This window comes from Engystomops pustulosus, chromosome 2 (assembly GCF_040894005.1).
Source record: "Engystomops pustulosus chromosome 2, aEngPut4.maternal, whole genome shotgun sequence".
In the NCBI taxonomy this organism is placed as follows: domain Eukaryota; kingdom Metazoa; phylum Chordata; class Amphibia; order Anura; family Leptodactylidae; genus Engystomops; species Engystomops pustulosus.
In genome coordinates this window covers 250,656,727-250,678,561 of record NC_092412.1, presented here as the reverse complement: position 1 = coordinate 250,678,561, position 21,835 = coordinate 250,656,727, and the positions used below count along the sequence as shown (strand labels likewise).

Genomic DNA, 21,835 nt, shown 5'->3' with positions numbered 1-21,835 from the left:
AGGACCGAGCGGTGTGAAGTCGTCCACCCACCCTGTAAATTTTCGTTTACAGGTGGTTTTCTGGTTTCTGGCTGTTCTCTGTCTTCCTTTCAGATGTCACAGCATTGGCAGATTTTCACATGCCCGAAGGCGAGATGAAGGTGCCCACATGACGTCTGACGCCAATCGGGTGAAAGGTTTTTGCTCAAGAAGAAGCGAAGGGTCCGGATGGGCATGAATTTTGTTCCAACTATTTTGCATTTTTTCTATTGGTTATTTAATTAATTCATTGTTTCTCTAAAAATAAATGCTGTGCCCCCCCCCCCCCCCCCAAGTCCCTACAGTCCACAATATTCTCACAATATTAAGCCGTCCCCTATATTATAAGCTCCACTTCTGAGAAGCCACTTCATGCAGTCACCCGCTATTGTCCCCTCACCCTGCGATGGATTCTTTGGGGTTAACATCTCTGGGAACTTCCAGGATCTGGGAGTGAGGAGACTCGGCCCGGCACTTGGCACCTCCTGAGGACTAATATTTGCTGTGTACATTGTGGAGGAGCCTGGACAGGAGGTGACAAAGTCCTTTATCTGCCATTGTGCAAAGAGGAAAGAAACCTGAGAAGATCATTGAGACGTCTTGACCTGTGCTCGGGAGTCATGTGAGCGGATGTAGCAGAGCTGACTGTGTGTTACATCTCTTCTGGGGTCAGGATAATGTAACACAATGGAAGGAACCAAGCGACAAACTCATCGTCGCTACATCTGACAAACTGTAAATGAAGAAGAAGAAGATCCGCTGCTTCTATAGAGTAAATTTATTCACATATAGTAACGGATTGTACACCATGTGCAGCTGATAGGACAGTATAGACACGCCCTCTTCTGCTATAGGAACGGAATCTCAGCAGTTATAGGAAAAATAGAACATTATATATAACATTTTATTCTCTCTTATATATGTATATATAGATATCTGGGAGGCTTCAAGGGAGACTCCAGTCATCTCCATGACAACAAGTGACCAGTCACTACAAGAGCCGCTCAGCGCTGTCTCTACTATAGACTCTACAAATGGATCAGGACTAGTAGTTGCAGCTTCGACTGGTCCCACAAGCAGCACTTTTATCTACTTTGACTCCAGCATATTAAGCCTCATAAATCCTTCAACCTTACTCTGTGCACTGAGATTCATGATACAAGCTGCCAGATGTGTCCCACATACCCATGGGAGATTAACCTCAGAAGTAGCAGTAGGTCAGTATATGGTCAAGTAACTGAGGCTATAGAGAAATCTGCAGCTCCAGGGGTTACACTGTTCTCCTTATGCTCCATTCTCATTACATTCAGAGAAGATGTGACTGGATATTACTGGAGTGTAATCACTTCTCACTGTATACAGATGGTATATATACAATATTATAGAGGTGTGTATCATACATACAACAGAGCTGCTGTATCTAACCTGCCATTATATAATAATCCACCTTACATAGAGCTGAGCTGCTGTATCTAACCTGCTATTATATTATAACCCACCGTAGATAGAGCTAAGTTGTTGTATCTAAGCTGCTGTTATATAGGCATCCACCTTACATAGACCTGAGCTGCTGTATCTAATCTGCTGCTATATAATAATCCATTTTACATAGAGCTGAGCTGCTGTATCTAACCTGCTATTATATAATAATCCACCTCACATAGAGCAGAGCTGCTGTATCTAAGCTGCCGTTATATAGACGTCTACCTTACATAGAGCTGAGATGCTGTATCTAAGCTTCTTTACTTAAAAGTATTGATTATTTTCGAGTATACATATAGATTTTTTTTGTGGTGGAAAAATATATCTTTGTGTCTATGCCCCTATGATCCTGGGAATGGACCTGTCTGCTAGTGCTGCATCAATGGGTCATTTGATCTACTGGAAGGTACTAGTGGACATTAGTAAAAGTTTCCTGAAGCTCAGCATTCGTTACACCAAGATCCAAGTCCATGACTACATTGGGGTCAGTATAACTGTAGTAGGAACCCCTCACCCCCTTGTAACCTCATGCACTGATATTCCCATTGCTCAATCTATTCCCGATCACTGGAGCATCCACTGAAGCCAAATAAACCCCAATATAAAGCTGATATCCCCAAAAATGTCACAAAAATAGATGTAATACCAGCTCTGACCACTAGTGGCATCCTATATTATACAGTGTCATATGTCTATACATCACACAACCCTGATACTAATATATTATCTAACAATCCAATGCAACCAAGCACCACTTACAGCTGGCAATGATCTCACAGCAGCACAGAGTACTTCAGCAGAAGAATCTCCTAATCTCCTGAGGGGCAGTGACCTCTATATATTAGTGTTCATAGGTGCTGCAATCCCTGCATTGACCACTAGGAGTTAGTTCTCCCCTATAGTCCACTATATAGGATTTTTTAATATTTTTGATATCTCTCATCTCCTGAGATCCTGGTATTTAGCGTCACTGAAACACAAAATATCAGTTTTTTGATTTATCTAAAATCTGCAATACCAGTATTGACCACTAGGTCTTATTAATATACAATTTTTTGATGTCCCTACTGTGCTTTTTGATATACTACACCCTATTCTATTTGCTTATAATTAATAATGTGGTCCAAATTAAGAATTTTTGGGGGGCTGGGAAAATTATTCAAATGTATTCAACTTTTTAAAGAGTGCAATACCGGCAATGACCACTAGTCAATGGATCTATTCAATATAATTTGTACATATGGTGCCTCCTGATACACTTTGTATTATGTGTTTGCTCATAGCTCATATTCATATAGGCGAAATAAATGAAAAAATTCCTAAGTACGGGTAACTTTTTGGAAATTTTTTCCCCAAAAATGACAACACAACAATACCAACCATGCTATAGGGTGTCATGTAATCAGTTGTGCAACTTTCGTCTGCTCGTATTCTTCTAAAATGATCAAATTTTTGCAATTAAAGGGGAATTATCAAGCAGTAATCCCGGCAGTGGCCACCAGGCGGTGCAGAGAGCTCCTACAGTGTACAATACAGAGGCGGTCGTCACGATTTTATCTATTGCCCATTCCTCTAGTTGGAGAAGACCTGGTAGCCGACATCTTGCGTCTTGATCTTGAAGTTGTAGTTTCCGGTTCTTCTTTCGTGCCAGCAAATTAAAATGGACACCACCATGGCGACCAGCACCAGGACCCCGATGACTATGAGGGCGATGTATCCGGGACCCAGCTTACTGCTAGTCAATGGATCGGGGTCATTTGCTAGAAAGGCAATCAGAAATGAGAGAATGTGACCGATCTTATCAGATACTACTGTCTTGGCCCCATATGGCGGCATTATGTGGACTCTATGTCCTTGTGCACAGCAGGATTTCCATACTAGGAGGCAATTTATTGTACTGAAGTTGAGATCTATACAGCGATATTATATCAGCACTAGGGTTCTGTTTAGAAGTGTGTGACATATTATGTGGGTACCGTATGCCAGGGCCATTTCAAGGCGACACTCATGTACAAGAATCAATAGAATCCCCTAGTGATATGTAGGGTGCTGCATAGGACTGTATTTCTTTACAGAGCTCAGTTCTGGTGCTTTATTTCTCTACAAAGTATGGTTCTGGTGCTGTATTTCTATACAAAGCCTAGTTCTGGTGATGCTTTTATATAATTAAGTTCTGGTACTGTCTTTCTGTATTCAGCTTGTTTCTGTTGCTGTTTTTCAGTTCTGTCACTTCATTTATTTACTGAGCTTGGTTCTGGTGCAGTATTTCTGTACAGAGTATGGTACTGGAGCTGTATTTCTGTACAGAGTATGGTACTGGAGCTGTATTTCTGTCCAGAGTATGGTACTGGTGCTGTATTTCTGTACAGAGCATGGTTCTGGTGCAGTATTTCTGTACAAAGCCTAGTTCTGGTGATGCTTTTATATCATTTCCTAAGTTCTGGTGCTATCTTTCTATATTCAGCTTGTTTCTGGTGCTGTGTTTCAGTTCTGGCCCTTCATTTATTTACTGAGCTTGGTTCTGGTGCAGTATTTTATGGAGTTTGTTTCTAACGCCGGTGCAGTATTTCTGTACAGAGTATAGTTCTGGTGCAGTATTTCTGTACAGAGTATTGTGCTGGTGCTGTATTTCTGTACAAAGCCTAGTTCTGCTGATGCTTTTATTTAATTTATTAAGTTTTGATGCTATCTTTCTGTATTTAGCTTGGTTCTTATGGTGTTTTTCAATTCTGGCACTTCATTTATTTACTAAGTTTGGTTCTGGTGCTGTATTTCTGTACAGAGCTTGGTTCTGGGGCTATATTTCTGTAAAATCTTAGTTCTGTTGCTGCCTTTATATAATTTGCTAAGTTCTGATGCTATCTTTCTGTATTTAGATTGGTTCTTGTGCGGGCACTTCATTTATTTACTGAGCTTGGTTCTGCTGCTCTATTTTTATGGAGTTTGATTCTGATGCTGTATTTCTGTATGGAGCTCAGTTCTGTTGGTGCTTTTATATTATTTGCTAAATTCTGGTGCTATATTTCTGTATTTAGCTTGGTTCTTATGCTGTGTTTCAATTCTGCCAGTTTATTTACTGAGCTTGGTTCTGGTGCAGTATTTTATGGAGTTTGTTTCTAATGCTGTATTTTTGTATGGAGCTCAGCTCTAATGCTGTATTTATTGACTGTTTGGTTCTGTTGCTGTATAGCTGTGTGGAGCATGGTTTTGGTGCTGTATTTCTGTATAAAGCTCAGTTCTGGTACTTTACTTTTGTACTGAGCACAATTCTATTTCAGCTTTTCTTTATGGAGGTGGACTCTAGATGGTGGACTCTATATGGTGGACTCTATATGGTGGACTCTATATGGTGGACTCTATATGGTGGACTCTATAAGGTGGACTCTATATGGTGGACTCTATATGGTACTGGTGTTTAGATCTATTTGTTAGTTTGTAACTCCTAAAAGTAAAGTCTAGAAAGGGCTGAAAACATAATAGAGGTCACAGACTGAACATTAGGAGGAATACAACCGAGTAGCAGCACAGAGTATTTCAGGAGAAGATAAGTGCTAGATCACTGATTGAGACATAAGAAGAGAATAGACCATCTTATCTTGGTACTTACCCAGTTCGGCCTTACGCAGGGGTCCCATCCGGGTGACACCAGTAAAGACATTATCACCAGTAATCCCAGTACGGAAACCATTACATGTCTGGAAGAAAAGAGAAGAGTGACCCCGGAGCAGCTACATACTGGATTATTATGTGTGTATCACAGGTTGTAGGTCCATCCAGTGTCGGACTGGCCCACCAGAGTCCCAGAGGATCCTCCGGTGGGCTCTCACTCAACCCAATATTGAATCCCAAAGGTCCATCAAAAAACACAATTTGGAGGCTACTAGAGTCTATTTCCTGGGGGATAATAAAGAGTGGGCCCCCAAATTGACTTTCTGTGGTGGGCCTAAGGAAACCCAGTCCGATACTGGGTCGATCCATTCAATGACCTCCCCGCCCCCAATGATAACAGGTCTACATACCGGCTTGCAGATTTTAGGGGGGTCCTCCCGGCACACGCGGAGGCGGCAGTGCAGATAAACAATGGGGTTGTCGACGAAAGAAAAGATCTTGGTTTGGAAGGTGGCGTTGTTAGAGATACCATTGGAGTGGATGGTGGTGAAGGTGTTGGTCAGGGCACAGCTGCAATACACATAGAGAAAGTCTTGTATTGTCCCGTCTCACCGGGCGAACCCACTGGGCCGGGGGACATGTGACAGCAAGGGGTCTGAAGCAATGCACTGAGGAATAAGTGCAAAAAGCTCAAAAAGGAACAGAGATAAAGAAGTTATGAAGAAACCAGAGGAGATGACGATGGCGAAAAGGGAAGGCAAGGAGCAGAAGGAGCAGAGTAGAAGAAGGCAGAAGAAAAAGAAGACAATAGTGGTCATGGAGGGAAAATTAGACATGTACAAAGATGATAAAGTAAAAGAAATAAAGGCAAAGGAGGAGTAAGAAAAGTAGTAACGGAAGACAAACACAAACTCAGAAGATGATGATGAAGATCTTGAATGGCTTACGTTTTACTACTGCCCTCAGATGGTGTAAATAGAAGAAGAATACAAAACCGCTCTTCTGCACTCCATTACCTTACAACACCTACCTCCCATCAGCCAACCGCTCAGCAGTGACCCTGCGCGAACCGTGCGCATGCGCTACAAGTTCACCATCAGAGGCCGGTAGTGATGGGAGGCCAAGCACTGAACTGGAGCACAGGACAGAGGTAAGTGGAAGTTTTTTCTTATTTTTACATCAACGTGAGCCACAGTAAAAAAAAATGAGTGATTCTGGACAACCCACTGTAAGGAAAAGACAAAGGAGCAGAAGAAGCAAGTCCAGACAAGGGGGCACATTTATGTACCCAGTCCGGAGGAGATCCTGAAAGTGCATTGTCCGTGTATAATGTGCTGTGCTGCCATTCACTAAGATCGTGTGGCCAATATCCTGCATGTGTCGCTTCCCCACTCAGGTCCCCGGAGTTCACCTCCTTCTTTCCGGTGCATGTAAGTGCATTGTCTTGCGACACAATTTTTAAGTTAAATCCCGCGCTCAGTCCGAATCATTCGGATCGTCTGATTGCCCACAGCCTGATTTGTGCCGCATGAAAGTCAGCGTGATTGCGCCAAAATCGATCGCTTGCAACACAATCGCCTGCTAAATACATGTCCCAGTGCGCGCAATCCCTGAAAGCGTCGGAAAACCCGGATGAAATGCGGCCACGGGACCCTTAGTGAATAAGCCCCAATGTAGAAGAAAAAGTAGAAGAGGTCAGTAAAGATGAGGAAGAAAAATAGAATGAAAGTGAAGATAAAAGAAAGACACACAGTCAGAGAAGTAACAGAGGTCACGTAAGCCGAGGAGAATAAAACAAGACGTCAAGAAACAGAACTAAGAAATAGAGGAAATCAAGACGAAAAAAGTGAAAAGTCGTCCAGGAAGACAAAGACAACATCAAAGTGTAGCAGCGGAAAAGGAAGATGCAGACATAAACAAGGAAGGCAAAGAAGTGACGGGGCAATTAGATGAATTTTTGGGGAAAAGACCAAAATTAAGAATTTGTAAAAGACGCAGAGGGAGAAAAATTGAAAGAGAAGTCAAAGACAAACGGGAAGTAACAACACGGTTAGTAAAGAAGAAAATGAAGTAGAAGTCAGGGAACAACATTACAGGCGGTCCCCTACTTAAAGACACTCAACTTACAGACGACCCCTAGTTACAGATGGACCTCTATCCCCACTGTGACCTCTGGTGACCTCTCTGGATGTTACTATAGTCCCAGGCTGCACTGATCAGCTGTAAGGTGTCTGTAATGAAGCTTTATTCATAATCCTTGGTCCCATTACAGCAAAAAATTTTGAAAATCCAATTGTCACTGGGGCAACAAAAAAAATTGTCTGGATCTACAATGATAAAATGTACAGTTCCGACTTAAGTACAAACCCAGGGAACTTATCTTGTATGTAACCCATGGACTGCCTGTAGAAGTCAGGGAGAAAAACAAGTCAGGAAAGATAAATGAAATAAATGTCAGATTTGTAGAAGGAGAAAGATGAAGAGCAAAAAAAAACTAAAGCTAAAGATGCCAAAGAAAAAATAGAAAACATGAAAGGCAAGAAACAGGACAAAAAGTCATAAAAGATAAAAAAAAAAGGAGAACAAAAAGTAGGAAGAATCAGGAGAAGTGAAGAAAGATGGAGCAGAAGAAGAAATGAAGATCTGTCAAGAACGAGTAAGAAGTCAAAGTGGACGAAGAACTAAAAAAAAAGCTAAAAAAAGGGCAAAAATTAAGAAATGTAAAATTAAAAGTTAAAAAAAAATTGGAAATTGCAGAAGAGAATTATTTTTATCACACTCCATTTTGAAAGATTAAAAAGTAGCATCTAAAATTGCATGAATTATGTGAAAAAGATTGTAACAATATGCCCCCCCCCCACTCCAACATGGGGAGGAAAGTGAGAAAGTAAGAGTAGAAGCCAAAACTCAGTGGAAAGATTTATGATCCTTATTTTCCGCCTGCTACGTCTGTTCTATCACAAAAAAACTGCAGCCTGTAGAAGGTACTTACCTCTCCTTGATGAAGGGGAAAGATATGGGGTCGTTGGAGTTTTCGTTGGGTGTTGCCCAGCAATCAGTGATCACCACTTTCAGCTGACTGTCCTCTGTTTTTATCCGGATCTGAACCGTTATCTCGTCTGTGGCCGACAGCGTGAAGTTTGGGGGGATGGGCTGGTCTCCAATGAAAAGTTGGAATTCTGGCAGAAATGATCCGTCACCTTGTAGTTTTTCTATAATGGTGTAAATTCTGAAAAAAAGACACATGGATGAATTTATTTTGATTATTCTAAATTGCGAATATGATAACAAGCAAATAGAAGTAGTTGAAAATCACAAACATCTGATCATTACAGCAGTAGCAAAGACACTTCATGAAGTTTAGTTATACAGAGAATAAGGTCCATGTATAGCTACGTATATAGCATATAAGGTGAACATATTGGGGCACATTTACTAAGGGTCCGCACATTGCATTTTCGTCGGGTTCCCCAACTATTTCCAATTTGCGCCGCATGTAAGTGAGGTTTTTGGTGCATGCGAACGCAATCGCGCCGACTTGCATGCAACACAAATTGTGGGCGTGGTCGACGGACAACCCGTCAGATTCGGACTGAGCGCGGGATTTACAATTCAAATTGTGTTGCAAGCCATACACCGGAAAGAAGAAGGTGAACTCCAGCGGACCTCAGCGGGGGAAGCGACACATGCAGGAAAATGGACGCACGATCTTGAAGAATCGCGCCGGACTTCATCCTCGTTGGAGAACGCATCGTGACAGGACCGTGGGAAGTAAATCTGCCCCATAGTGATTGTAGCAAGAAGTCGCTACCAACAATGAAAACAATAGATTTAGCAAGGGAGGAGGGTGTGGTATAGGGATGAGCATCGGGGAATCATGTCACACTGGTGAGGTACAGGCATAGACGGAAAGGAGCGAGTGTCAGGATGGACATCAGCGGTCCCAGATTTACTTCTGTTAATTAAAGGAAGTGAACCAAGGAATCTTCTGGAAGGTTAACCAGGGTTCCCAGGTCTTTAAATAGGTTCTTGTGTGGCGCTCACTAAGAGCTCTTCCGTACATGAGTTTAAATTCGTTTACAGAGGGGGCTCTGGGGGACTTCCATAACCTGGGAATAACTGGGCATGCTGAGAATAGCACAAAAATTACCAAGGATTTTTTGGTTTTTGATACTGGCAATGGAAAACCCGACAGGTGGAGGCCAAGAGGCGAGTTCTCGAGTTGGATTCCTGTGAAGTCGTTGATTAAGGTTATGGTTTTTTCCAGAAGATTTGGATGTATATGCAGCTCCACTATATATGGGACATGGTGCCCCCAGAATCACTGCAGTGCCAACATACATCAGAAGAGTTGCAGAATAATGGGGCAAATTTACTTACCCGACCCATTGACAACGCCGATCCGGAATGTCAGACGAGGATTTGGTCGTGCGTCAAATTTCCTACATGTGTCGCTTCTCCCGCTGAGGTCCGCCAGAGTTCACCTTCTTCTTCCCGATGCATGTGAGTGCTTGATCGTGCGACACAATTTGGTTTTTAAATTCTGCAGTTTGTCCGAATACGTCCACACCTTCCGATTTGTGTCGCATGCAAGCCGGCGCCGATGCGCCACAATCCGATCGTGTGCGCTAAAACACCCGGGGAAATTCAGGGCAAATCAGAAATTGTCAGGAAACCCAACGAAAGTGCGCGATTTGGACCCTTAGTAAATGAGCCCCATTGTTTCTCACATACAGTTAAGTCCCTGTGAAGACTAAGCTCAGTTTTCTATGCCCCGTAGAGAATCTGTGATAGTCAGGTGGTGAAAGGTCAGTTGTTAAGGGACGATAAAGCTAGTAGAGCACCCAGGGGGGTTGTCTATAATGGGCATGAGTGGGCCAAATGGAGAAGAGCCAATATGAGACCGGAAGACACCTGCAGGACCACAGGAGTTGGCCGGTGGCAAAAGGTCAGTGTGATGCTCATGAATAAGTAAAGGACCACAGAAGTTCTGTAAGGGGGCACAGTGCTAATACTATTTAGCATGGTGGAACCATTCAAAGACTCTGGCAAGAGTAACTGCGAGAAGATCTGGCACCCCTGAACCTCCTTGAGTTTTCCATCTAAGAAGGATCGCTCTGGCAACTCTGGAGGGAGCCGATGACCAGAGAAAGCTCAGAGACATGGATTTTTTAAAGGTAAAATACAGATCTGTTCCAAAATTTTTATATGACCTGGGAAACCATTGGGTTCTAGCAGAAGGAAATATGTGGTTTGCAGGGTAACGTAAGACGTGTTGTGGCTGTGGCATGGATAGACTCTAGTTCCTCTTTCAAATAAACACAAAGCCCCCTACCCTCCTGAAGGATTGTATCCAGTTGACCACAAGATCTCGTTGTGGAATACGCAGCGTATGGAGCTGATGGCTCTTGGGGTCACATTCATAAATGTTGATGAGGGGTCGATGTACAATGTTGAGTTCACCACTATGTGCGTCTGGTTCTGGAAAGGAAACCAAAATAATTGTTAAAGATTTGACGTCCCACCTGTTCCCACTCACGGTCATTACTTTAAGGCTCTGGTAACATGAGTGCACTCACACTATCCATTTGAGTACTGCAGTTTTTCCATCCGGCGACTATGAAGATGTGTGTGTCAGTGGAGCAATCCATAGAACATTCCGGACTCCCGAGGAACAAAGATTGACTGGCAATGGACATCATCTTCAGGAAGGACTTTTCTATGGAGATCCCGATCCTCCCCGTAATGCAGATGACCGTGCTGGCGTCTTTCAGGGTCAGGGCTGGGGACTTCTGTGTCGTCTTGACGCTTGAAGGTGTACTGTTGTGATCTGTGATGGAGAAAGATCTCATTAGGACATGGGCTGAGATTTTTTGCTTCACATCCCATCGTTTACTATAAGGTGGAAATTCTGGCTAAAGGAACCCTCACAGGTCCATCGGACAAGAAGCCGAATGCATATGGGGTCCCAAATCTGTCAACCAAATCCGGAGATACCTGGGGTGAAACTCACCAGGAATCTCCTGACTGGGGTCAATTTCAGATATAATATTAGGTCTTTGGGATTGGGGTCCTAAACCTGTGCAATTTAATGGGGCTCATTTACTAAGGGTCCGAACGCCGCACTTTTGTCGGGTTTTCCGAATTTTTCCGTTTTGCACCGCATCACCCCAGGATTTTGGCACACGCAATCGGATTGTGGCGCATGGGCGTTGGCTTTCACGAGAAATCGGGGGGCGTGGCCATCGGACAACCCGCCGGATTCGGAAAACCCGTAGAATTTAAAAAATGTTTTGTGTGGCAAGATCAAGCACTTACATGCACCGGGAAGAAGAAGGTGAACTCCGGCGGACCTCGGCGCAGCAGCGACACCTGCTGGATATCGGGCGCACGACCTTAGTGAATCCCGGCAAACCCGAATCCTCGTCGGACAACGCGCCGCAGGATCGCGACTGGACCGGGTAAGTAAATGTGCCCCAATGTTCTGTGAACCCTGTTCAGCTCTACCTGTCAACCAAATCCAGAGATAACTGGTATGAGAGTCGCCAGGCATCTCCTAAATGGCATCCTCTTTGGATCAATGGTCCATAAATATTTCAAAATCAGTTGCAATGAGTTGGGACAACCTCAGTCCTTCAACTTTCATCTCAGGTATCTCAAGGTTCAGAAGGAGGGTGAAACGGGTTTAGGACCCTATTTGCTTGCTAGGTCCATTTGTAATAAAACCTGCTTTTGGAGACCTCTTGGTGGAAGGAGAACCGATGACAACATCCCATAATTGTGTGGTCAAATGTTAAGAGCTTAGTTTATGGATAAATGTAGGACTCCCTATGACATAATCTCAGCTGTGTGACCAGGATTATGATGTAATTTGGCACCTAAGGGAATACATACCAAAATTGACACTTCCAATGGGGAAAGAACAAGAAAACATTCCCTGCTTCGTGGTCGCTCTTGTGTCGGTGAAGATTTCCTTCTCGCTTACGGGCGGTTGTGTTTTCTCCTGGGTGACCATGATAATCCTGGGGGTTGAGACTTTTGCAGTGGTGTTTCCATTAGTGGGACTGGGGTCAATGGGGGCAATTTTGTGACTTGTCGTGAGCGTTGGATCGGCGGGCGTTGAATTCAGTGGTCCCAGTATGGGGTTGATAATGGGTGTAGTGACTTTTGCAGTGGAGTGCGTTTCGCTATTGCTGGGGGGAGTAGTCAGTGCGGGGTCGGGTGAAGTTGCGGTGACTGGTCCCAGTACGGGGTTGATCACGGGTGTACCCACTTTCGAAGTAGGGTCCTTGGCACTAGGACCTAAGGTGCTGGAGGAGGACGTGAGGGCTGGATCGGACAGAGTTGAGTTCACTGGTTCCAGTACATGGATTCCTGATGATACTGGTGTGGCCAGTACCGACACGTCAGGAGAGGAACTTCCAGAACTTTCTGTACTGGGTTTTGCTGGAGATGAATGTTCCTGATATCCTGAGTGTTTTTCAGTGACAGTTGTCAGATATGAGGGGGTTGTCGGGGGGCTCATAAAAGACCCTGCAGTCACGTTGTCTGCACTCTCTATAGATGGTGAGAATGGAGACACCAGTTCTGTGGAAAACACAAAAGTTTGATCAGAATAATCATAAATTAAATTACATAAATTTGTAAAAAAAAAAAAAAACACATTTTTTTCAGCTTTTAATAAAAATTACAAAACTGTGCGACTTCAGGCTAATGGAATCTGACCTGTAGGTCATCAAGGAGGCAGATTCAGTCACATTTATTAGGAAAGTCTGAGATTTATGTATGATTTTCTGAGAAAATTAGGGCCATAAAGGATAATGGTCAAGTAGTTCATAGCAGCCAATCACAGCACAGCTTTTATTTCTGATAGTACTCTTGGTATATGAAAGGTGTGCTGTGATTGGTTGCTCTCGATACCCTACTCTACTTCCTGGTTTCAGTTTTTGTAGGCCCATGTTTCACATCTTTAAAGGAAACCTACCATTTGATTTGATGTATTATGAAGCAAACATTCCTTGAGTGTAGCTGTAGCTACACTGATGCAGGCACATATCTTGTTTATCGTGGTTTTGTTGAAAAAACAATTATAAAATTATGGTAATGAGGTTCTGTCACTTCTGTGCCTGGCTCGGTGTTTCTCCTCTCACATTAGTTATGCGCTGCTCAGAGGATGATGTATTTTCCTTGACAGGCAGAAGTAATCAATCGCTGCACCATCCCCCAGCTGCTGTGTATAAATCATCCAGCTCAGGTTAATTAGTCCGGACATTTCAGGAAGCTCATTGTGATGTGTTTATGAAGGGCAGGCTGAATGCAACCCAGCTTTCCAAAGGTCCTGAATGTTTTAATTGTTTTTTTCAGCAAAATCACTCAGTTCAGGAAGTAAACAAGATATGTGTCTGCATCAGTGTAGCTGCAGCATTTTTAAGGTATGTTTGGTTCATAATGCATGAAATAAAATGGTAGGTTTCCTTTAACACCAGGAACCCTTTAAATACTCCAGCAAAGCTGAACCAAACCTGTTTTTAAGGTTTGGGTGAACGTGCTGAACCCAAACTCAATTGCTTCAGTACATCAGAATCTCCAGGTTGAAGTTCAGATTCGGGGACCAGAACCTGCAATGTTCAGCACATCCCTAGTGACAATCAGTATGGCACCGGGGGATGCTCGTAGGTTTCCTTTGAAAAACAGGGAGGCTATGAGGCCTGCATATAGGCCTGAGTAGCCATATTGGTTGTCACCCAGCTTTCCCAGACACAGATATCACTGAGCACCGGCTTCTGATCATGTTTTCTGAACATTTTTAATTACAAATGAAAAAATATGATATCTTACCATTGCTAGAGACCCTTAGACTGGCTGTAGTGGGGGCTTCACCTATAAAATATATACAATGCACAGAGTAAGAGGGGTGACACCTGGTGCAGACATATTAGATGAGGGCACTGTAAATCTGGACCCTGGAAATGAATATATTTACTGATAATCGTCAAGGGGGTGGTAACCTTTTATTTCCTCAGGGGTGTGTCTCTGTGACGTTACCGCCCCTTGTCTAGTATGCACTAATTCACACAAACTTTCATATCTTCTGAGCGGGTGGATAGATTTTGATAAAACAAACGCCAAATTAATCAGATTCACAGCGCCAATCACGGGAGGTGCGTCATCTCACATTCTGTATTTGGTGACATTATTCCTGCAGTAGATTAGGGGTCAGGGGCGCTCTCTCTCACCCTCGCAGTTCCTGCCGGGCCTGATGGGATTCCTGTCTATAAATGACGGGTGGCACTCGCAGGTGTAAGATCTGTCCAGGTTCTTGCAGTCCGCGTATAGGTGGCAGTCATTATCCGTGGGGGACAGGCACTCATCCAAATCTGTGAGTGAAGAGAGGGGCACAAGCTGTAGGTCATCTACTACGATCACATAGAATAACACTTCAAATGTTCACAACAGCGCCCCCTATTTGTACATTGATGTTGTGTGTGCGTTGCATGTATTCTGTGGGGGGAGATTTATCAGAAGTCTCTTAGAGCCGAACTGTTCTAGTTGGCGACCAATCAGAGCTCAGCTTTCACTTTCCCACAGCTGTTTATAAAATGAAAGGTGAGTTCTGATTGGTTTCCATGGGCAACCAAAACAGTTTTACCTCAGACACTTGATGATAAATCTCCCCCTGTGTGTGTACAATGTGCGCTGTACCTGTTGTGTATTTGTGCGCACGCTATGTCTGGTCAGTATGTGCGTGCACGCTGTACGTACGGATATATGTTACGTGTATGAATATTACCTGTCACTACAATAGATTCCGGAACGACATGAAACTCATTGCTGAAGGCGGAGAAGGACGCCGCCGTGATATTGATCGGGTTGTCGGAGTCATTGACAATTATTCGGAAATTTACAATGACGCTGCCTGCGCGGAGCGACTCCACCTCCACCGACACCCGCTGCGGAGGAACCTCGTGGGACAAGGAAAGCTTCACCTAAGACAAGAAGTTACACATGATGTCAGATGTCCGGCCACACATACACTGGAGAACTATTTATTATCACTAGATTTTCACAGAAATAATGTCATCTCCATTGACGAACATTTGATGGATTTGTGTAAGGGGTCTCCAGGTCCTTACAACAGGGTTTTACTAAATGACCAAAGTATCTGTCACGGCCATACCTGTACCGAGGATCGTGGGCACACCTGTGCCCCTTGGTGTGGCGCGGCAACCCCCGGCCCAGACTCACCTCTCCAATGCTCCTGCTTCCTGACTAGGCCTCGCGCGTCTCCGCTCACTAGGGTCCGCTCTCCTAGCCGCCCTCCTTAGAGGCGCTGGCTAATCCGGCTCGCCCTTATAACCCGGCACCTCCCTTCCTGCCTCGCCGGATCTTCAGCATTGCTTCAGCGTTGTTTCTTCAGCTTTGTTCCTGTGAGTGAAAGCCCATCTTCTGTACCTAGAGGAACTTCCGTGGTTTCCGTACCAAGCTTCCCTAAGCTGTTCCTCTACTGGTGTGAGAACCCGTGGAACGACCTGGTGGCATCCCGCCGCGGCAAGACCATCCCGCTTTGCGGCGAGCTTTGGCGAAGACCAGGTGCCACTTAGACCCCGGTCCCGGGTGTCAGCTAGTACCATCTACATCTCCTGGGGTGGTTCAGAGGGTCCACTGGTCCACAGACTCCTCCTTCAGACTCTAGTTCTGTTGTCTGTGAACTGTTACAGTATCTTTGCAAAAATGTGGTCACGATAATTAGAGAACAGGAATGGCTGTAGAACAGAGAAAGATTACAATGACATGTTCTGCGGGTCCCGGCAGTCAGTAGGGAGAGCACAGGACCTCCGCATCGGCCACAGGACATCACCAGTCAGTAGGGAGAGCACAGGACCTCCACACCGGCCACAGGACATCACCAGTCAGTAGGGAGAGCACAGGACCTCCGCATCGGCCACAGGACATCACCAGTCAGTAGGGAGAGCACAGGACCTCCGCACCGGCCACAGGACATCACCAGTCAGTAGGAAGAGCACAGGACCTCCGCACCGGCCACAGGACATCACCATTCAGTAGGGAGAGCACAGGACCTCCGCATCGGCCACAGGACAACACCAGTCAGTAGGGAGAGCACAGGACCTCCGCACCGGCCACAGGACATCACCAGTCAGTAGGAAGAGCACAGGACCTCCGCACCGGCCACAGGACATCACCAGTCAGTAGGGAGAGCACAGGACCTCCGCATCGGCCACAGGACATCACCAGTCAGTAGGGAGAGTACAGGACCTCCGCATCGGCCACAGGACATCACCAGTCAGTAGGGAGAGCACCGGACCTCCGCATCGGCCACAGGACATCACCAGTCAGTAGGGAGAGCACCGGACCTCCGCACCTGCCACAGGACATCACCAGTCAGTAGGAAGAGCACAGGACCTCCGCACTGGCCACAGGACATCACCAGTCAGTAGGGAGAGCACAGGACCTCTGCACCGGCCACAGGACATCACCAGTCAGTAGGGAGAACACAGGACCTCTGCACCAGCCACAGGACATCACCAGTCAGTAGGGAGAGCACAGGACCTCCGCACCGGCCACAGGACATCACCAGTCGGTAGGGAGAGCACAGGACCTTCGCACCGGCCACAGGACATCACCAGTCAGTAGGGAGAGCACAGGACTTCCACACCGGCCACAGGACATCACCAGTCAGTAGGGAGAGCACTGGACCTCAGCACCGGCCAGAGGACATCACCAGTCAGTAGGGAGAGCACAGGACCTCAGCACCGGCCACAGGACATCACCAGTCAGTAGGGAGAGCACAGGACCTTCGCACCGGCCACAGGACATCACCAGTCAGTAGGGAGAGCACAGGACCTCCGCACCGGCCACAGGACATCACCAGTCAGTAGGGAGAGCACAGGACCTTCGCACCGGCCACAGGACATCACCAGTCAGTAGGGAGAGCACAGGACCTCCACACCGGCCACAGGACATCACCAGTCAGTAGGGAGAGCACAGGACCTCAGCACCGGCCAGAGGACATCACCAGTCAGTAGGGAGAGCACAGGACCTCAGTACCGGCCACAGGACATCACCAGTCAGTAGGGAGAGCACAGGACCTCCACACCGGCCACAGGACATCACCAGTCAGTAGGGAGAGCACAGGACCTCCGCACCGGCCAGAGGACATCACTAGAGATGAGCGAGCACTAAAATGCTCGGGTACTCGTTATTCGAGACGAACTTTTCCCGATGCTCGAGTGCTCGTCTCGAATAACGAACCCCATTGAAGTCAATGGGAGACTCGAGCATTTTTCAAGGGGACCAAGGCTCTGCACAGGGAAGCTTGGCCAAACACCTGGGAACCTCAGAAAAGGATGGAAACACCACGGAAATGGACAGGAAACAGCAGGGGCAGCATGCATGGATGCCTCTGAGGCTGCCTAATCGCACCATTATGCCAAAATTATGGGCAACAGCATGGCCATGACAGAGTGACAGAATGAAGCTAGATAGCATGTAAAACATCCAATAATTGACCCTGACACTATAGGGGACGGCATGCAGAGGCAGCGGCAGGCTAGAGAGTGGCATGGCGACATACCCTAAATGGACTCAGGCTTCAAACCAATGGGTGGCAGAGAGGAACCAAAGGAGGTGAGCAAGAAGCGCTCAAATAATATCGGTACATGATAAAAGTTTGCCAGTATATTTTGTGGATTACACAGCAGGGTGGCGACAAAGTTAACATGGAAGCCATGAAAACAACCCAAAATTCTGCCTGACACAGCTCGTTTGATAAGGGGACCATGTATGGAGGCAGTGAACTAGTAGTAGATTAAAGGTGCTGCAGTTAAAACTATGTTAGTTGGATCTTGGCATGGAGCTGGCGCTCCGCTGCCAGGCGAGCTTTTGCCAATCCAAGCCCCTGTCTCTAGGCTACTCCCCAAACAGCACTTCTAAGAACCTTTTGTATAAGATCAAGTGTAGTAGCGTTCTTATAAGTTTGGGATATGGCGGGTGAGGGGAATGTAAACAGATGCGCAAGAAGCGCTGAAATAATATCGGTAAATGATAAAAGTTTGCCAGTATATTTTGTGGATTACACAGCAGGGTGGCGACAAAGTTAACAAGTTTGATGTGGAATGCCCTGTAATAGCTCTTGGGCGGTGTGCCTTTTATCGCCTAGGCTCAGCAGTTTGAGCACCGCCTGCTGTCGCTTAGTGACGGCACTGCTGCTGTGCCTAGAGCTACCGACTGATGGCGCCATGCCCACGGATGGTAATTCGGAGGAGGAGGAGGTGGAGGAGGGTTGGGAGGAGGAGGAGGTATACTAGACCTTTGAGACCTGGACCGAGGTAGGCTCCGCAATTCTCTGCGTCGGCAGTATATGACCAGCCCCAGGGTCAGACTAGGTCCCAGCCTGCACCAAGTTAAGTGTAGTAGCGTTCTTATAAGTTTGGGATATGGCGGGTGAAGGGAATGTAAACAGATGCGCAAGAAGCGCATGATGCGCATGGAGCTGGCGCTCCGCTGCCAGGTGAGCTTTCGCCAATCCAAGCCCCTGTCTCTAGGCTACTCCCCAAACAGCACTTCTAAGAACCTTTTGTATAAGATCAAGTGTAGTAGCGTTCTTATAAGTTTGGGATATGGCGGGTGAGGGGAATGTAAACAGATGCGCAAGAAGCGCTGAAATAATATTGGTAAATGATAAAAGTTTGCCAGTATATTTTGTGGATAACACAGCAGGGTGGCGACAAAGTTAACAACTTTGATGTGGAATCCATGAAAACAACCCGAATTTCTGCCTGACACACCTCGTTTGGAGGTAGCAATGGAGACAACGTGTGGAGGCTGCTATGGAGACAATTTAATTTGGATAGTGCCTGTATGTGGCAGTCCAAAAAAGTTTTCAAACCAGAGGAGCGGGTAGGTGGCCCTCCAGAAAAATGAAATAGATTGAGTGCCTGTATGTGGCAGTCCAAAAAACTTTTCAAACCAGAGGAGCAGGTAGGTGGCCCTCCAGTAAAATGGAATAGATTGAGTGCCTGTATGTGGCAGTCCAAAAAAGTTTTCAAACCAGAGGAGCGGGTAGGTGGCCCTCCAGAAAAATTGAATAGATTGAGTGCCTGTATGTGGCAGTCCAAAAAACTTTTCAAACCAGAGGAGCAGGTAGGTGGCCCTCCAGAAAAATTGAATAGATTGAGTGCCTGTATGTGGCACTCCCAAAAATTGTTTAAAACAGAGGACCGGGTAGGTGGCCCTCCAGAAAAATTGAATAGATTGAGTGCCTGTATGTGGCACTCCCAAAAATTGTTTAAAACAGAGGACCGGGTAGGTGGCCCTCCAGAAAAATTAAATGCATAAAGTACTATAGCTAGAGCCAGTGGGCCCTGTCAAAAAATAGCCAGTTTCCTCTGCTTTACTGTACAAAGAGGAGGAGAAGGAGGAAAATGAGGAGGAGGAGGAGTGGATAAATTATTCAGGTTGAGCTTCCTTCACCTGGTGGAGATTGGAAATTATGAGAAATCCAGGCTTTATTCATCTTAATAAGCGTCAGCCTGTCAGCGCTGTCAGTCGACAGGCGTGTACGCTTATCGGTGATGATGCCACCAGCTGCACTGAAAACCCGCTCGGACAAGACGCTAGCGGCAGGACAGGCAAGAACCTCCAAGGCGTACAGCGCCAGTTCGTGCCACATGTCCAGCTTTGAAACCCAGTAGTTGTAGGGAGCTGTGTGATCATTTAGGACGATGGTATGGTCAGCTACGTACTCCCTCACCATCTTTCTGTAAAGATCAGCCCTACTCTGCCGAGACTGGGGACAGGTGACAGTGTCTTGCTGGGGTGACATAAAGCTGGCAAAAGCCTTGTAAAGCGTACCCTTGCCAGTGCTGGACAAGCTGCCTGCTCGCCTACTCTCCCTCGCTACTTGTCCCGCAGAACTACGCACTCTGCCGCTAGCGCTGTCAGAAGGGAAATACTGTTTCAGCTTGTGAACCAGGGCCTGCTGGTATTCATGCATTCTCACACTCCTTTCCTCTCCAGGGATGAGAGTGTAAAGATTTTGCTTGTACCGTGGGTCCAGGAGAGTGAACACCCAGTAATCGGTGCTGGAATAAATTCTTTGAACGCGAGGGTCACGGGATAGGCAGCCTAGCATGAAATCTGCCATATGCGCCAGAGTACCAACGCGTAAGAATTCACTCCCCTCACTGGCCCGACTGTCCATTTCCTCCTCCTCCAACTCCTCTTCTTCTGCCCATACACGCTGAACAGTGAAGGACTCAACAATGGTCCCCTCTTGTGTCTCGCCAACATTCTCCTCCTCTTCCTCCTCATCCTCCTCCACCTCCACCTCCTCCGATATGCGCTGAGAAACAGACCTGAGGGTGCTTTGGCTATCAACAAGGGAATCTTCTTCCCCCGTCTCTTGTGACGAGCGCAAAGCTTCCGACTTCATGCTGATCAGAGAGTTTTTCAACAGGCCAAGCAGCGGGATGGTGAGGCTGATGATGGCGGCATCGCCACTGACCATCTGTGTTGACTCCTCAAAGTTACTCAGCACCTGACAGATATCAGACATCCACGTCCACTCCTCATTGTAGACTTGAGGAAGCTGACTGACCTGACTACCAGTTCTGGTGGAAGTTGACATCTGGCAGTCTACAATGGCTCGGCGCTGCTGGTAAACTCTGGATAACATGGTCAGTGTTGAATTCCACCTCGTGGGCACGTCGCACAACAGTCGGTGAGCGGGCAGTTGGAGGCGGCGCTGCGCTGCCCTGAGAGTGGCAGCATCTGTGCTGGACTTCCTGAAATGCGCACAGATGCGGCGCACCTTCGTGAGCAAATCTGACAGATTGGGGTATGTCTTGAGGAAACGCTGAACTATCAGATTTAACACATGGGCCAGGCATGGCACATGTGTCAGTCTGCCGAGTTGCAGAGCCGCCACCAGGTTACGGCCGTTGTCACACACAACCATGCCTGGCTTCAGGTTCAGCGGTGCCAGCCACAGATCAGTCTGCGCCGTGATGCCCTGTAATAGTTCTTGGGCGGTGTGCCTTTTATCGCCTAGGCTCAGCAGTTTGAGCACCGCCTGCTGTCGCTTAGCGACGGCACTGCTGCTGTGCCTAGAGCTACCGACTGATGGCGCCATGCCCACGGATGGTAGTTCGGAGGAGGAGGTGGAGGAGGGGTGGGAGGAGGAGGAGGCATAGTAGGCCTGAAACACCTGGACCGAGGTAGGCCCCGCAATCCTCGGCGTCGGCAGTATATGACCAGCCCCAGGGTCAGACTCGGTCCCAGCCTCCACCAAGTTAACCCAATGTGCCGTCAGCGATATATAGTGGCCCTGCCCGGCAGCACTCGTCCACGTGTCCGTGGTCAGGTGGACCTTGTCAGAAACGGCGTTGGTCAGGGCACGGATGATGTTGTCTGACACGTGCTGGTGCAGGGCTGGGACGGCACATCGGGAAAAGTAGTGGCGGCTGGGGACCGAATACCGAGGGGCGGCCGCCGCCATGAGGTTGCGAAAGGCCTCGGTCTCTACTAGCCTATAGGGCAGCATCTCCAGGCTAAGCAATCTGGAGATGTGCACATTAAGGGCTTGGGTGTGCGGGTGGGTTGCACTATATTTGCGTTTCCGCTCCAGCGTCTGGGGTATGGAGAGCTGAACGCTGGTGGATGCTGTGGAGGATCGTGGAGGCGACGATGGGGTTTTTGTGGCAGGGTC

At 46.7% G+C, this 21,835-nt stretch overlaps 1 protein-coding gene across 1 annotated transcript in view; it reads right to left on the bottom strand.

Annotated features, from left to right (window-relative positions):
• Nucleotides 1–820: 820 nt before the first annotated feature.
• UMODL1 (uromodulin like 1) overlaps nt 821–21,835 on the bottom strand; it is a 51,917-nt gene continuing 30,902 nt past the window's right edge. The window contains exons 10-19 of the mRNA XM_072133538.1: nt 14,900–15,095; nt 14,346–14,486; nt 13,948–13,989; nt 12,004–12,696; nt 10,689–10,939; nt 10,445–10,590; nt 8,102–8,338; nt 5,520–5,679; nt 5,108–5,195; nt 821–3,260 (exon numbers count right to left, since the gene is read on the bottom strand). Of these exons, the coding sequence (XP_071989639.1) occupies nt 3,073–3,260; nt 5,108–5,195; nt 5,520–5,679; nt 8,102–8,338; nt 10,445–10,590; nt 10,689–10,939; nt 12,004–12,696; nt 13,948–13,989; nt 14,346–14,486; nt 14,900–15,095 (2,142 nt within the window). The 3' untranslated portion in view covers nt 821–3,072. The remainder of the gene's footprint in view (nt 3,261–5,107; nt 5,196–5,519; nt 5,680–8,101; nt 8,339–10,444; nt 10,591–10,688; nt 10,940–12,003; nt 12,697–13,947; nt 13,990–14,345; nt 14,487–14,899; nt 15,096–21,835) is intronic.